Source organism: Physeter macrocephalus, chromosome 1, assembly GCF_002837175.3.
Source record: "Physeter macrocephalus isolate SW-GA chromosome 1, ASM283717v5, whole genome shotgun sequence".
Taxonomy (NCBI): Eukaryota; Metazoa; Chordata; class Mammalia; order Artiodactyla; family Physeteridae; genus Physeter; species Physeter macrocephalus.
Window position 1 is genome coordinate 106,266,453 of NC_041214.2, and position 14,123 is coordinate 106,280,575.

General features: G+C 37.5%; 1 protein-coding gene across 1 annotated transcript; it reads right to left on the minus strand.

Annotated features, from left to right (window-relative positions):
• Positions 1 to 5,041: 5,041 nt before the first annotated feature.
• CCDC54 (coiled-coil domain containing 54) lies at positions 5,042 to 6,297 on the minus strand. Its single transcript, XM_007100579.1, is given in 4 exon segments — positions 5,042 to 5,249; positions 5,251 to 5,534; positions 5,536 to 6,010; positions 6,212 to 6,297. Coding segments are annotated over 4 exon segments (1,053 nt in total).
• Positions 6,298 to 14,123: the final 7,826 nt, after the last annotated feature.

The following is a 14,123-nucleotide window of genomic DNA, read 5'->3' on the forward strand; positions in this document are numbered from 1 at the left end:
AGTGAGAGGCCCGCGTACTGGAAAAAAAAAAAAAAAAAAAAAAAAAAGATGTTCAGCATCACTAGTTAACAGGGAAATGCTAATCAAAACTATAATGAGATATTGCTTCATGCCTATTATAAAGGCAAGAAATAACAAGTGTTAGCAAAGATGTGGAGAAAAGGGAACCCTCATACACTGTTGAAGGGAATGTAAATTGGTGCCCACTATGGAAAACAGTGTGGCGATTCCTCAAAGAATTAAGAATAGACCTACCATATGATCCAGCTATCCCACTTCTGTGTATTTATCCAAAGAATATGAAAACACTAATTTGAAAAGATATATGCAAACCTTATGTTCATTGAAGCATTATTTACAATAGCTAATATGTGGAAGTGACCAAAGTGCCCATGAGTGAATGAATGGATAAAGAAGATATGGTATATATATACACAGTGGAATACTACTCAGCCATAAAAAGATGAAATCTTGCCATTTGCGACAACATAGATGGACCTAGAATGTCCATTATGCTAAGTCAAATAAGTCAGAGAATTTCACTTATATGTGGAATCTAAAAAACACAACAAATAGACAAACATAACTAAACAGAAATAGAGTCACAGATAAGAGAACAAACAGGTAGCTGCCAGAGGGGAGGGGTATGGGGAATGAGTGAAATAGGTACAAACTATGAGGGAAATTAAGAGGTACAAACTTTCAGTTACAAAATAAATGAGTCATGGGGGTGAAATGTACAGAATGGGGAGTATAGTCAATATATAGTCAATAATAATGTAATATCTTTTTATGGTGAACAGGTGGCAACTAGACTTATCATGGTGATCACTTTGTAATGTATAGAAATATCGAATCACCATGTTTTATACCAGGAACTAACATAGTGTTGTAGGTCAATTGTACTTCAAAAAACAAACAAACTTATAGAAAAAGATTTGTGGTTACCAGAGGCAGGGGATAGGAGGAGGTGGAATTGGATGAAGGTGGTCAAAAGGTATAAACCTCCAGTTATATAAGATAAAAAAGTTCTAGGGATGTGGTGTATAACATGATTAATATAATTAACACTGCTGTATGTTACATATGAAAGTTGTTCTCATCACAACGAAAAAATATTTTTTCTTTTTCTTTAATTTTGTATTTGTATGAGATGATGGATGGTCACTAAACTTATTGTAATCATTTCATGATGTATGTGTGTCAAATCATTATGTTATACACCCTTAAACAATGTTGTATATCAATAAAACTGGAAGGAAAAAAATAAAGCTTTCTAGTGGGCTTTTTCCAGCCTGTGGAATCACAAACCAACAAAATAAATGAACAAACCAAACCAAACAAAAACAAACACACAGATGGTACAGATGAACCGGCTTGCAAGGCAGAAATAGAGACACAGATGTAGAGAACAAATGTATGGACACCAAGGGGGGAAAGAGGAGGGAGGCGGGTGGTGGTGTTGTGATGAATTGGGAGATCGGGGTTGACATGTATACACTAATATGTATAAAAGAGATAACTAATAAGAACCTGCTGTATAAAAAATAAATAAATAAAATAAATAAAAAACCAAACAAACACACAGATACAGTGAACAGAGCAGTAGTTACCAGAAGAGACTGGGTAGGGGAGTGGGCAAAGTGGGTAAAGGGCCTCAACTGTATGGTGATGGATGGAAGCTAAAGTTTTGGTGGTGAGCACGCTATAGGGTATACAGAAGTAGAAATATAACGTTTTACACATGAAGCTTATGTAATGTTATAAACCAATGTTACCTCAATAAGAAATAAATTTAAAAATTATCTTTGTTTCATAAAAAATTACCCTATTTTTTATGAAACAAAGGTAGGATTGGACTGTGGACATTGTGGAGGCTGAGATACCAAGCAGGAAAACTTTTCATTCATATAGAGATATTATGGCTTGAACCAAAAGAGAAGTGGGGACAGAGATAGAGGATGGATTCCATGAATTGTTGGAAGATAAACCAGGGAAAGATTTGATGATTAATACATCAAGTAAGGGAGAAGATGAGAGTAATTTCCAATCTGGTGTTGTGGATAGCTTGCACTGTCATGCCATTAACAAAAAGGATACTGGAAGAGAAATGGGTTTGAGTCAGAAGAAGGAAGAGCTATTAATGTTAATTTTAGAAAATAAAGAGTTTGACACTCATCCAAATAGAGAAGATAAGTAGTGACTTGGAACTAAAGCTTAAGATGTCCCAGGAGAGGCTGGGTTAGGAGTCCTTTGATTTGGGAGTGAGTAAAGTGAAGCATCAGTATTTTAAGGGAATGACTAGTGGCAGAGGAATCATCTAAGAGACTGAGGAGGATCTGCCAGAGTGATGGGAAGAGGACCAGAAGAGAGAGCATGGAAGACATGATTCTAAGAGCTGTGGAAAGAGTGGGAGGGGAGGAGGTAGGGACAGGGGGGTGGGCCTCTCATTCAGAGAGGATGACGAGAGATCAGCAAGAGAAGAGGGGATGCAGGGACAAGGCAAACATATACTTGTGAAAGCTGAGCCCAAGGAACTGGGAGGTGGTGATTAACAGGGAGGACAGAACAAGACTAGCTGATGAAGACCCATGAGCCACTGGAGGAGGAAGGTGGACAAGGGAGGCATCACTTCCTCTGAGCCAGGTGGGATGGAGGTGAGTAGGCTGAGAAGCAGGTAGATTTGAAAGCAAGGACTGGGGAAAAACTATTTGCTCACATGTAGTTCCAAGTTGAGTTACAATTTTTGAGTTACAATTTTAATGAGTCATGTGAGATCTCATCTAAGTGATGATAATAAATATTTGACTCAAGAGCAAAATTCTCTTTTCTCACAGGAAACGTATGTGAATTAACAGGGTAAAACAGTCATCTTTTGGGAAAGTTTGAGATCCTGAGAAAATCATGTAGTGTACCTCTCACTTTCCCCTTCTCTAACATTCTTATGTAGGTGAAAAACAGGTTAAAATGAACATGGTGGGAATCCCTGAAGAGAAAAATGAGATCCATAGAAGAGTTAAAATGATAGCCTGTCAGTACTTTACATTTATAAAATGCTTGGTGGCTTTTATTTCCCACGTTCCCTACTGGCTCCACTCCTGTGCTCTTCTTTTCCTGTACACTGCCTTCTCCATCTCCTCCTCACCTTACCTCCTTACGACAAGGCTCATCAACCCTCTTTCTCCTCTGATACCAGGAGCACTTTTTTATATTGTTCTTTGCTGCCCATCCCCATCTATCATGCCTTAGAGTTGTGTGTACGTGTTTTGTTTGTCCCATTCGATGTTATGTGTCTACAGTACAGGGAATGTCTTCTACTTTTTATTTTACCCTCCACTATCCCTTGCTATTAGCAAACACTGAAGAAATATTTATTAAATGAATATAATGATTTCCTTTTTATAGATGACAAAACAAAGGTACTTGAGATGAAATAATAAAGCTTGCAAGTGTAGAATTTAAGGCTGTTCAGAACTAAGGTCTTCTGATTCCAGGCTCTTTTCCTAAACTCTTTGCCTCTCTAGAAACATTAAGCAAGTGCAAAGGGGGAACATAGGGCAGAAAAAGTGAAAATGTGCATTAATATAGAGGCTCAGGTGACCCAAGCAAATACCAGTTGAGTCACTTTTTACTCTTCCAGTAGCCACTTGTAATGTCATTTGCCTGTGTCATGGCCGATCTTCCCTAGTTACTCTGATGCGAGGGTCACAACCAATGTGCCCAGCTAGAGCTCAGCTGTTCTTTACGGATATCACTGATGGTCAATATAGACATAGAGTTTGCTGGTGCCTTTACCAGAACGATACTTTACTTTGTTGGCACTGTTAACCCATTGAAAACAAACCCAATTAATAGATAGCCTTGCTTTAAGTAGGTATATGATAGGATCATCCATGCTGCCCCTATCACATATTGACATATTTAAAAGTTATGTGCACTTCTTATCTGTAAATTTGTAAATAAGGATCAAATAAAATGCATTTGTAAATGAAAAAATTGTAACGTATAATTATTACCAGACTGGCACCAGACGATGTTGTGTCTTCTTATCCTACTTCTCCCTTTGTTTCCTCCATACTCACCTTAGTTCCTTTTTCCTCATTTGAAACTGGGTTGTTCTTAGCTAACTGCCGAAGCCCTCATTTCAAATGATTAGCTGAGAATAGTTTAAAATAGTACATTTTCCAAGGATATTTGTAGTTTAACAGCATATGACTCTCTACTGGTAGATTTCATTTACTAACTTAGTGGTGAGGAAAACATTTTTTTGCAGTTAATTTGCATGATATTTAGAAGAATTACATTACAGTGGCAACCACCTATTATGTCCAAAAATGAAGCACACACCCTGGATATGTAGTATATGGTTCATGCAAACAAACAAACAAAGGCTGTCATATGAGAATCTATGGTGGTATAGTGTTGAGATTGAGATTTAACTTAGTTCACAAATCCCACCTCAGATTTTCCCTTTTCCTCTGTCTCAAACCTATAAGATATGGCATTTGTCTCATTTCATGAAAATGTAAAAATAAAACCGCAATACCATAGTCACCTTTTCCCCCTTTTCCAATTGTTTGATAGAGACGAAGTTGAAGTTGAAAGAAAAATCCCATTTTTGGAATAAATATTTTCCTGGCAATAACTTGTCCTTTCAGTGCCTTTCATTTTTTATAGCTCTAACTTTAGTAACCTTGACAGTGGGTATCTTTTTCACTCTATGCTGTTTAAAATTTTGTTAGTAGAGTCTGTCTCTAGTATCACGAATCTTATCTGCAAAGTCCACTAAGATAAGAATGCATAGAAAACTGAGACGCGGGCTACTAAATGTGTTTCTCATTCCTTTGACCCCTTTATTCTTTGCCTCCATTTATCTATGAAATGGGCGCTGGATGAGTCCTCATGAATTGCCTTTGAGAAAACAAGAAACTTGACAGAAAATGCATCACGATTGTCCAGTGGGATGATATGCCTCAACTTACTGTAGACGTAAAGAAACTTTGCAGACAGCCAACCCATAGTGAGCTAACTACCAAGGAGTTCACAGCAACCACAAAGATGTGTGAATGCTCGAAATGGCCAGGTTACATTTATTTTGTACCAAGCAAAGCAGAAAATTACTCTGTAGTCGAGTTACTTCCTCTTTTGAGGAACCAAAAAGACAGTAAATACAGTTGAAAACAGAGAGACAGATTGTGGTCAAGCTTACAATAGGCCCAGTGAGTGGACAATATCTCTGGGTTATGACTAGGAGGGATGGCTGGCCTACAAAGAAGCCACTGGATGAATTTTTCTAACTTGGTTGCACTGAGGAAAAATCTGCACTTTCCTCCACGGACAAAAGTTAGCTTGATCCATGTATTAAAGTCTGGGTAAATACAAATATTTGACTTTCCGTTTTGAAAGCTTCTTAATGCATTTTAATGATTACTTTTCTTTGGAGCTTTAATTTAGGGAGAAATTGTTTTTTCCTCAAGATGATTAGTGGGCTTGGGATAACTGGGCACTTTCTCTGGTTCTGCTGAGATTTCAAGAGTCTGTAGAGGCCAATGTGTTCTTCAAAGTTTCTGGTTGTATGAGTTTGTGAAGAAGTTCTATGATCTCTTTATCCTTTTCTCTATGCAGAACCTCTAAACAATGTATATTGGAGCAAGAATTCTGGTTTTCCAATTCTGTCACCTTTTTCTTTAAAGCATCAATGTCTTCCTTCAGAGAGAAGATATCTTTAGTTATTGTGCACTGTTTGTCTTCACTAACATTCGTTCTGGTTTCCAGTACCTCCATTTGCTTCTGATAAAAGTCAGTCCTTTCCTGGATTTTTGGTACTGGACCCACAGTGTCAGTCACTTGCCTGAGGATTTCAATCTGGGCAGTTTTAATATCTCAGAGCATTACTATAACATTCACTTCTTCATCAGCATTTACGTCATCTTGATCACAATCATAGGAAATCATAGTTGGATATCTAGTTGAATTTGGGTGCTGGTTCTTACATGTATGGTAAGCATTTATTTTTTTTTCACGTCTTTATTGGAGTATAATTGCTTTACAGTGGTGTGTTAGTTTCTGCTTTATAACACAGTGAATCAGCTATACATATACATATATCCCCATATCTCCTCCCTCTTGCGTCTCCCTCCCACCCTCCCTATCCCACCCCTCTAGGTGGCCACAAAGCACCCAGATGATCTCCCTGTGCTGGTAAGCATTTTTAAGAGATTGTCTGATCTCGGAGAAATTTGAATTCCACATCTGCCCAGCAGCAGCATTTACCCTTTTGGTGTGAAGTTTGTACATCTTTCATAATGAAACAAGAGACAAGGTGTTAGGAAACCTGACCAAAATTAAAGAATGAAGCAATGTCAGAATGAAACAGTCTTTCTCTTACTATTTTTCTGGTGGCATCCTAGAACGCCCTATGGAGAACATCAAGGGCAATAGTAGGCACCCTTCAATGATTAGCTTCTTGCAGGGCCGTCCAACTGGAGAGCTCTGTGAAATAATGGGCAATTGCATGGAATCCCTCATAGGCTGACCTGATGCTGATGCCACAATGGCTGCTGGCTTAGAATATATTTAACCTTAGGGCAGTAATTCTCAAAATTTCTGGTCACAGGACTCTTTTTCACTCGTAAAAATTGAGCACCGCAGAACTGTTGTTTATGTGAGTTATATCAATCGATATTCAATATTAGAGATTAAAACTAAGAAAATCTTAAGATATTAATTTATTTAAAAAATAAACCCATTACATGTTAACATAAATGACATATTTTTATGAAAAAATAATTATATCTTCCAAAAGAAAAAATAGTGAAAAGGGTGGCATTGTTTACATATTTGCAAATATTTTTAAATACCTGGAATACCTGGATTAATAGAAGACACCTCTATTCTCATATCTGCTTCTGCATTATATCTGTTGTGATATGTTGTTTTGGTTGAAGTATATGAAGATATTATGGCCTCACAGAGATATATAAATGGAGAGGGTATTTTAATGGTCTTTTCAGATCATTGAGGTTTTTATTCTTTGCTACTCCACCAAAATTTGACAAATGATAATTGATTAGAAGGTAAGTGCAATGTGTAATCTTACAACAGAATAATACTGTTACATTAAAATTCATTGGTCTATCTTCCATTTTTAATAGATGTGTAATATCATGCATTGGTCATTTGGAAAATAATGATTCACTGAATTATGCAGATCTTTCAAATGGTAACTCATTTTATTATATAATATCAAAATATCACATTCATTAATATCACCACCAGTCTCACCAGAAAAGTCTTTGAGTATTGGCAAGAGGCCAAGCTCATGGTGGCAGATAAAATTTTCTGAAATTCTAATTTTAGCTTGAAAAGCTTGAAATTTATTAAGCTTGTTAGTTGTTTCTCTTGAAGTGACAGGCTCTCTATATCCTTTTTTTTTTTTTTTGCAAAAATGCTTGTCAAATACCCAAATATGAATACCATAGTTTACTGCCAGTTTTTCTTTCAAAATGATGTCCCATGAAAAAAGCAGCTACTTCAGTTTGTAACTCAAATAAGTACTTTTCCTGGAGACAACCATTATATTTCTGTAAGCAGCAGAAGTGCTTCATGTGTACTTCTCATTACATCACATTTAATATTAAAAAGACATACTGAAGGTTGAGATTTAATAAAATGTAAAATTTTTGCTGCTTCATCAAGGACATTCTAGAGCTAAACTGGCTTTTTCTTGTGTGCATTCTTTTTTTTTTTTTTCTCTCTGAGTGGAGGTGAAGAATACAATCACTATTGGTAGCTTAGTGCCATTGCCTTGGCTTGTGCTAAGGTATAAGTTTTACCCACCCTTGCTTTTGCAAGGCAATTTGGAAAATTAAAATGACACGATAACCATGTCTGTCAACCCACTTTATTAAAGAAGATATTCCTTCTTGGATCAATGCCAGTTCCAACTCTCTTCTAAATCACTCTTTCTCATATTTATGCTTAAGTGCAGGGCCAGCTTCAGCCTAGGTTTTGGTATAAACTCTGAATTTAGGCAAAAGTAATTTAAGAATTTTGGGTCATCAGTGATATCTGGGATTTTGCTTTACTGTCCTATATTTGAATCCTTCTTTAGTAACCTTTCCAAAACTTCTAGAAACCTTTCCAAACTCTTGCTGAGAAAAAATGTTCCTATCACAGAAAGATATTTGGAGCCAGAAAAGGTAGTGTTTAAAGCTGTCCCATTTACCTTGGCCAAGTCCATTTTATCCATCAAGCACTACAGACACGGTGCTTAGGACCTATGAAATTTCAAGGAACCAATAAAAATAAATTTTTTAGAGCCAGAAAGGGAAAAAAAAAAATTGGGCTCAGAATACTAAAATCTGCAAGATTGAAACAATAAATGTTTAATTAAATATCTCCAAAGTGTACTGTTATATCATCTTCATTGATTGTTAAATTATTATTAAAATTTCATTACATTTGGAGGCAATTTGTAGATTAGGTATTCTTGCTTTACAGGAATTCCCAGTTAAATTAGAGGGATTGCTTGTAGCAAATACTCCCTTCGGGTTAATAACAGCTAAGTCTTATTGGCTGCATACCAGACATTGTTCTAAATATTAGCTTATTTAACTGAAATTCATAGAAGTCAAATAATTTTCCTTTCTGCTAAAAAATGGGCAGAGTCAAATTTCAAATCCTTACATTCTAGCTCCAGGATCCGTGTGTTTTTCCTCTACTGCCACACAAACAAATATGATAAAAATATATATTTGTCAACTCAAGAGAAAGATAGACATTTCACTTTTTAGAAAAAATACACTATATATTTATTTTAAAAACTCATTTTGATTAAATTTTTAGAAGTATGAAAAAACTAATTTTTTGCTTATTTATCAAAGGTAATTGAAGCAGAACTTTGTAAAGACTGTAGAAGTTAAACTATCTCTAATTCGAGTAAGTAAACATGAACATTTAGAGTCTATTATTGCCTTATTGTAGTAAAAGTATAACAACTGTAATAAAAATAGACTTAAAAATTTTCAACTAAAAATATTTATGTATACTGATTATTTTTATAAAACAAAAATTAATCTAGTAGATTTGATGCAAACATAAAACTGTCTGGTTTCTAATTACTTACCTATTAATGTTAACGAAAGGAGCCTCAGCCTATTTGGGGCTTGTTGGGCAGTGAAAAGCTGTAGTGGGAGAATACAAGCCTGTTGATCAGGGTCAAGTTGTGAGAGTAGTCAACACGTGAATGAATAACGGGAAATGAGCTGACCCCCTCTCTTCATGTTCCTGCCAGAGATGTGGAGCCATTTAGGAGTAAAATAACATGGCAGACTGGAGCCTAGTTACTGACTCTTACCAAGGAAAAATGTCCTTCAGGAGGCAGGCTTTTAAAGGAATGGTATTTGGAGCCAGAAAAATTAGAGTTCAAGGCCCTCCCATTTATTAACTCTGTGCTTTTAGTCAAGTTACTAACTTCTCACAAGACTGTAAAATGGGATAATAACAATACCTATTCCATAGAGTAGTTTTGAGGATTAACAGTGTTCAATCTTTGTAAACTCTTTTCCTGTTCCTCTCTGACCATCTTCTTCTTACTCTCCTTTCGAAAGAAAGAGGAAATGGTGAAGAGTTTTAAACTTTAGCTCTGCTATTCCCGTCTCTCACTCTGCCTTTGATTCCTCTCCTTCGATAAAGAGGCCACTGTACCATCATATGACCAAGACATAAAGCATGTGCTGCTCACTGTTCAAAATCTACAAATGCGGGTAAAGCATTTGGATTAGGACACCAGAATGCAGCAAATAAGGCCAAACAAACTGGCATTCTGTCTCCTAGTACAGCTAGTATAGCTAGCACAACCAGCTATGGTGTCAGACAGCCTGGCATGTAATAACCAATGGAGAGATGGCTCTAATAATAGATAATCTTATTAATGTTTAAAATGCTGGTGTTTGAGTAAGTTAACTATAAATTAATTACAGTAGAGTCTTCTTTTTTTTTTAAGGTTTATTATTTATTTATTTGGCCGCATCGGGTCTTAGTCGCAGCATGCAGGATCTTCATTGAGGCATGTGGGATCTTTTGTTGCGATGTGCAGGCTTCTCTCTAGTTGTGGTGTGCGAGTTTTCTCTTCTCTAGTTGTGGCACACAGGCTCTAGGGTGCATGGTCTATGTGGTTTGCGGCACGCAGGCTCTCTAGTTGAGGCACGTGAGCTCAGTAGTTGTGGTGCACGAGCTTAGTTGTCTCGTGGCATGTGGGATCTTAGTTCCCTGACCAGGGATCAATCCCACATCCCCTGCATTGGAAGGTGGATTCTTTACCACTGGACCACGAGGGAAGGCCCTATGGTAGAGTCTTTATTTAATTAATTAATTAACTTTTGGCTGCGTTGGGTCTTCGTTGCTGTGTGCAGGCTTTCTCTAGTTGCGGCGAGAGGGGGCTACTCTTCGTTGCAGTGCGTGAGCTACTCATTGTGGTGGCTTCTCTTGTTGTGGAGCACAGGCTCTAGGTGTGCTGGCTTCAGTAGTTATGGCACACGGGCTCAGTAGTTGTGGCTTGCAGGCTGTAGCGCGCAGGCTCAGTAGTTGTGGCACGTGGGCTTAGTTGCTCTGTGGCATGTGGGATCTTCCCGGACCAGGGCTCAAACCTGTGTCCCCTGCATTGATGGGCAGATTCTTAACCACTGTGCCACCAGGGAAGCCCTTTGTTTTTTTTAAAATTAATTAATTTATTTTTGGCTGCTTTGGGTCTTCGTTGCTGTGCGGCTTTCTCTAGTTGCGGCGAGCGGGGACTACTCTATGTTGTGGTGTGCAGGCTTCTCATTGCGGTGGCTTCTCCTGTTGCGGAGCACGGGCTCTAGGGGCTTGGGCTTCAGTAGTTGTGGCTCACGGTGCCCTCCATATATTTATTCTGCAGTCAAACTTCTACCCATCCTTTAGGAGACATCCTGATAATACTTTCCTTGTCCTGTCCTGTTCTGATTCTCCCTGTGATCTTACCAGCGCTACCGACCTGTTCTGTGTCCCTACCCAGTAGCAGTCAGCAGAGTGTATCATTATTGTTGGTGTGCCTATGTCCTCTCTAGACTGGGAGCTCCTTGAGGGGAGAGACTTACTTTTCAACTCTGTGTCTCCAGTGTCACAAAGCCTAACATATAGTTGGTGCTCAGTATATCTTTATTCAATGAATGAATGAATACATGCATTCATGCACTTGTGAATGATTGTCAAGGTATCCAATGGGTCCCTCCTAAGCCTATTTAATTTAATAATTTCTTAAGATTTAATAATTTAATTTAATTAATAATTATTTAATATTAATAAAGAATATTTAATAATTTCTTCCCTGAAGACCTGAAACAGTTAAGTGGCACGAGAGGTAAACTGAGATCAGGCAGATGGAGGTAATTATGAACCTGGAAACAGCTACGGGGTGGATAAGAGAGAGCCTGGTAAATGATGGTAACAGCAGTGGTATTAATGGCACTGATCCTACAGGTGACTAAGGTACCCAGCATACTGCCCCTCTGCAACACATGAAGTATTTTAGGCCTCCAGGGAACTGCAGGTAATCAGCATATTCTCCAAGTCTCTGTGGAAATGCCTGCGAATGCATTTGTCATGAACTTGGGTACACAGGCACTTATCTCTTTATTCATGTAATCTTATATTCTGAACTCCAAATTTACAATGAACTCTCTCCAGCTTATCTAGACGTACTCTTCACCATTTAGTTCCAGAACCCTGGGGACACATTAGTATTTTATGTAATGTCTCCACCCTGTCATCTTCCTCTAGTTCTTTCTGTTATGCTTGGCTCTCCCTGGTAATATATCATATTAGGTTGCTCGGTTTCTGTAATTCTTAAGTTCACCTCTTGGTTTCCCTTCTCAGATATTACCTTTAAACTTCTGCTCCCTTTAGCTGATGATTGACACTCTTTTTACAGTGCTTTATAAGTCCTGGTGTGCACAATTGTTGTAGCCATTAAAATAAATGGCTCGAAAAAGGAAGAGAAAGCGAAAGAGAAGTGTTTTTGCTTAACCATTCACCTTCCTTTAATGGAACCAGTGAATAAATCCAGTGAGATAGTTTTTAAACACCTCTGTTTTACTGAATTTATATCATTTAGCAGATCTTTTTGAAAATCATTATATGATGAGTGCTGCCCAGTGTTAACTTTCTGTTTTGTTCCTGAATTGCTTTGTACTTCATTTAGGGAACCCCGAAAATTAAAAGATATGGAGTACATAGTGATCACATAGGAAACAGGGATTTCAAATGTAAACAAATACAGAAACCATAAAGTGTAAAAACTGAAGAATGTTAATTTTCTCACTTCTAATTATGAATACTGTACAGTTTGCAATCTTGTCTTACTTGGGTCTGTTAATATATTAGTATAGCCTTATTTAAGAAAACTTCTGTTTTAGTGTTTGGGTTTTCACTTGTAATGATGCTTTATAGTACTTTGGATTACAATATCCAAGGAGCTATCTTCTTTAAAGATTTAAAGATTATAATGTGAAAGATTGCACTGGCTTTCCTTCATAGTACTCACCTTGAAAGACATCTGTTATTATGGCATTTTATGTTTCTGAGGGAATTTGCGACAATATCTCTGTGAAGTAAATGTGTATTTATCCCTTGGCTTCAGTTTTCCTTCTGTTATTAGTCTGTTCTCTGCCTATCTTGGGCCTATTACTTCCTATTCTGTTTCATAAGAATGAAACAATAAGAACAGCATAATGCCACGTGCTGTTACTAAAGGAGTGTCATAAGGGTTAACATGAAAAATTTTATTACATCTAATTTTTAACTTTATATAATATCTCTTATTTAAGAACTGTATTATTATTGCACACTATTTCTGCAGTGTTTTTCCTTCAGGAGTTTGATTTTTAGAATAATTTCCTCTCTCTGTTTAAAGCTACCTTCCTCCTTCCTCCTGTACGGGTTTGGATTACAAAGATCTTATTTAACTTTCCAAATGTATTATTTCTCCTTACACACTCTGATTACACACAAAATGGAAAATGCTGGAAGGCAATCATAGAACTGAAGATTTTTTCTCTTCCTTCTCTACCTAGGCTTTGACAACTATGATCTAAGGGAAAAAGTATTTAGTCATTGTTTTAAATATTTATTGAAGGTTCCGTCCACCTGCCACCCCTCCCCGCCAAGAAATGTGTATTGCTGCTGCAACTGCTTCTGTACGACAAAAGCCAACTAGAGTATAAAAGGTATATAGGGGGCTTCCCTGGTGGCACAGTGGTTGAGAGTCCGCCTGCCGATGCAGCGGACACGGGTTTGTGCCCCGGTCCGGGAGGATCCCACATGCCTCGGAGCGGCTGGGCCCGTGAGCCATGGCCGCTGAGCCTGCGCGTCCGGAGCCTGTGCTCCGCAACGGGAGAGGCCAGTGCAACAGTGAGAGGCCCGGGTACTGCAAAAAAAAAAAAAAAAAAAAAAAAAGGTATGTAGGAATGCTTAAGTATAAGATTGAAAATTTGTTTTTCTGGGCCATTTCTTTCTGGAAATTTGAGGTCTCTTTCTGGTGGTCTGAATGTAATGTAAGTATCAAATGACAGAAGCTGAGAGTGATAAAGCAGTTCTATTAGACACATATTTCAATAATTTTCAGCTTCAGTCTTTGGCACTAATGGCTATGATTCTCACTATAACTTGTAAGAATTAATTACCATTCATTCTATTTATGTCCCCAAGTTTCTCCTCCATGATGTAGTATAAAATGATAGCAAGCTGGTTGAAGGTCCTGGGCAATTTACATATTAGAATAGGTAAAAAATCTTTATCATAACCTCCATTGGACTTCACATTTAAATTTTTTAATGGCACTTCACAAGAAAAGAGATGTTTCTGGAAATCACATTCTTTGTTGTTAGAAAGTAGAGCTGAAATCAAATGGATGCCCAGGCTCACTGTTATGATTGAGAAAGTGACGTAACTGCTTAAAACCTAGTAAAACAAAAGATCTTAACTTTTTTTTGTATTCCTTTAATAATCCTATGAAAGCTTTGCATGCTTCCTTAGGAAACAGCATATACATACAATTTTGCATGTAATTTTAGGTGATTCACAGACCTCTGTCCTCTCCCCTGCCC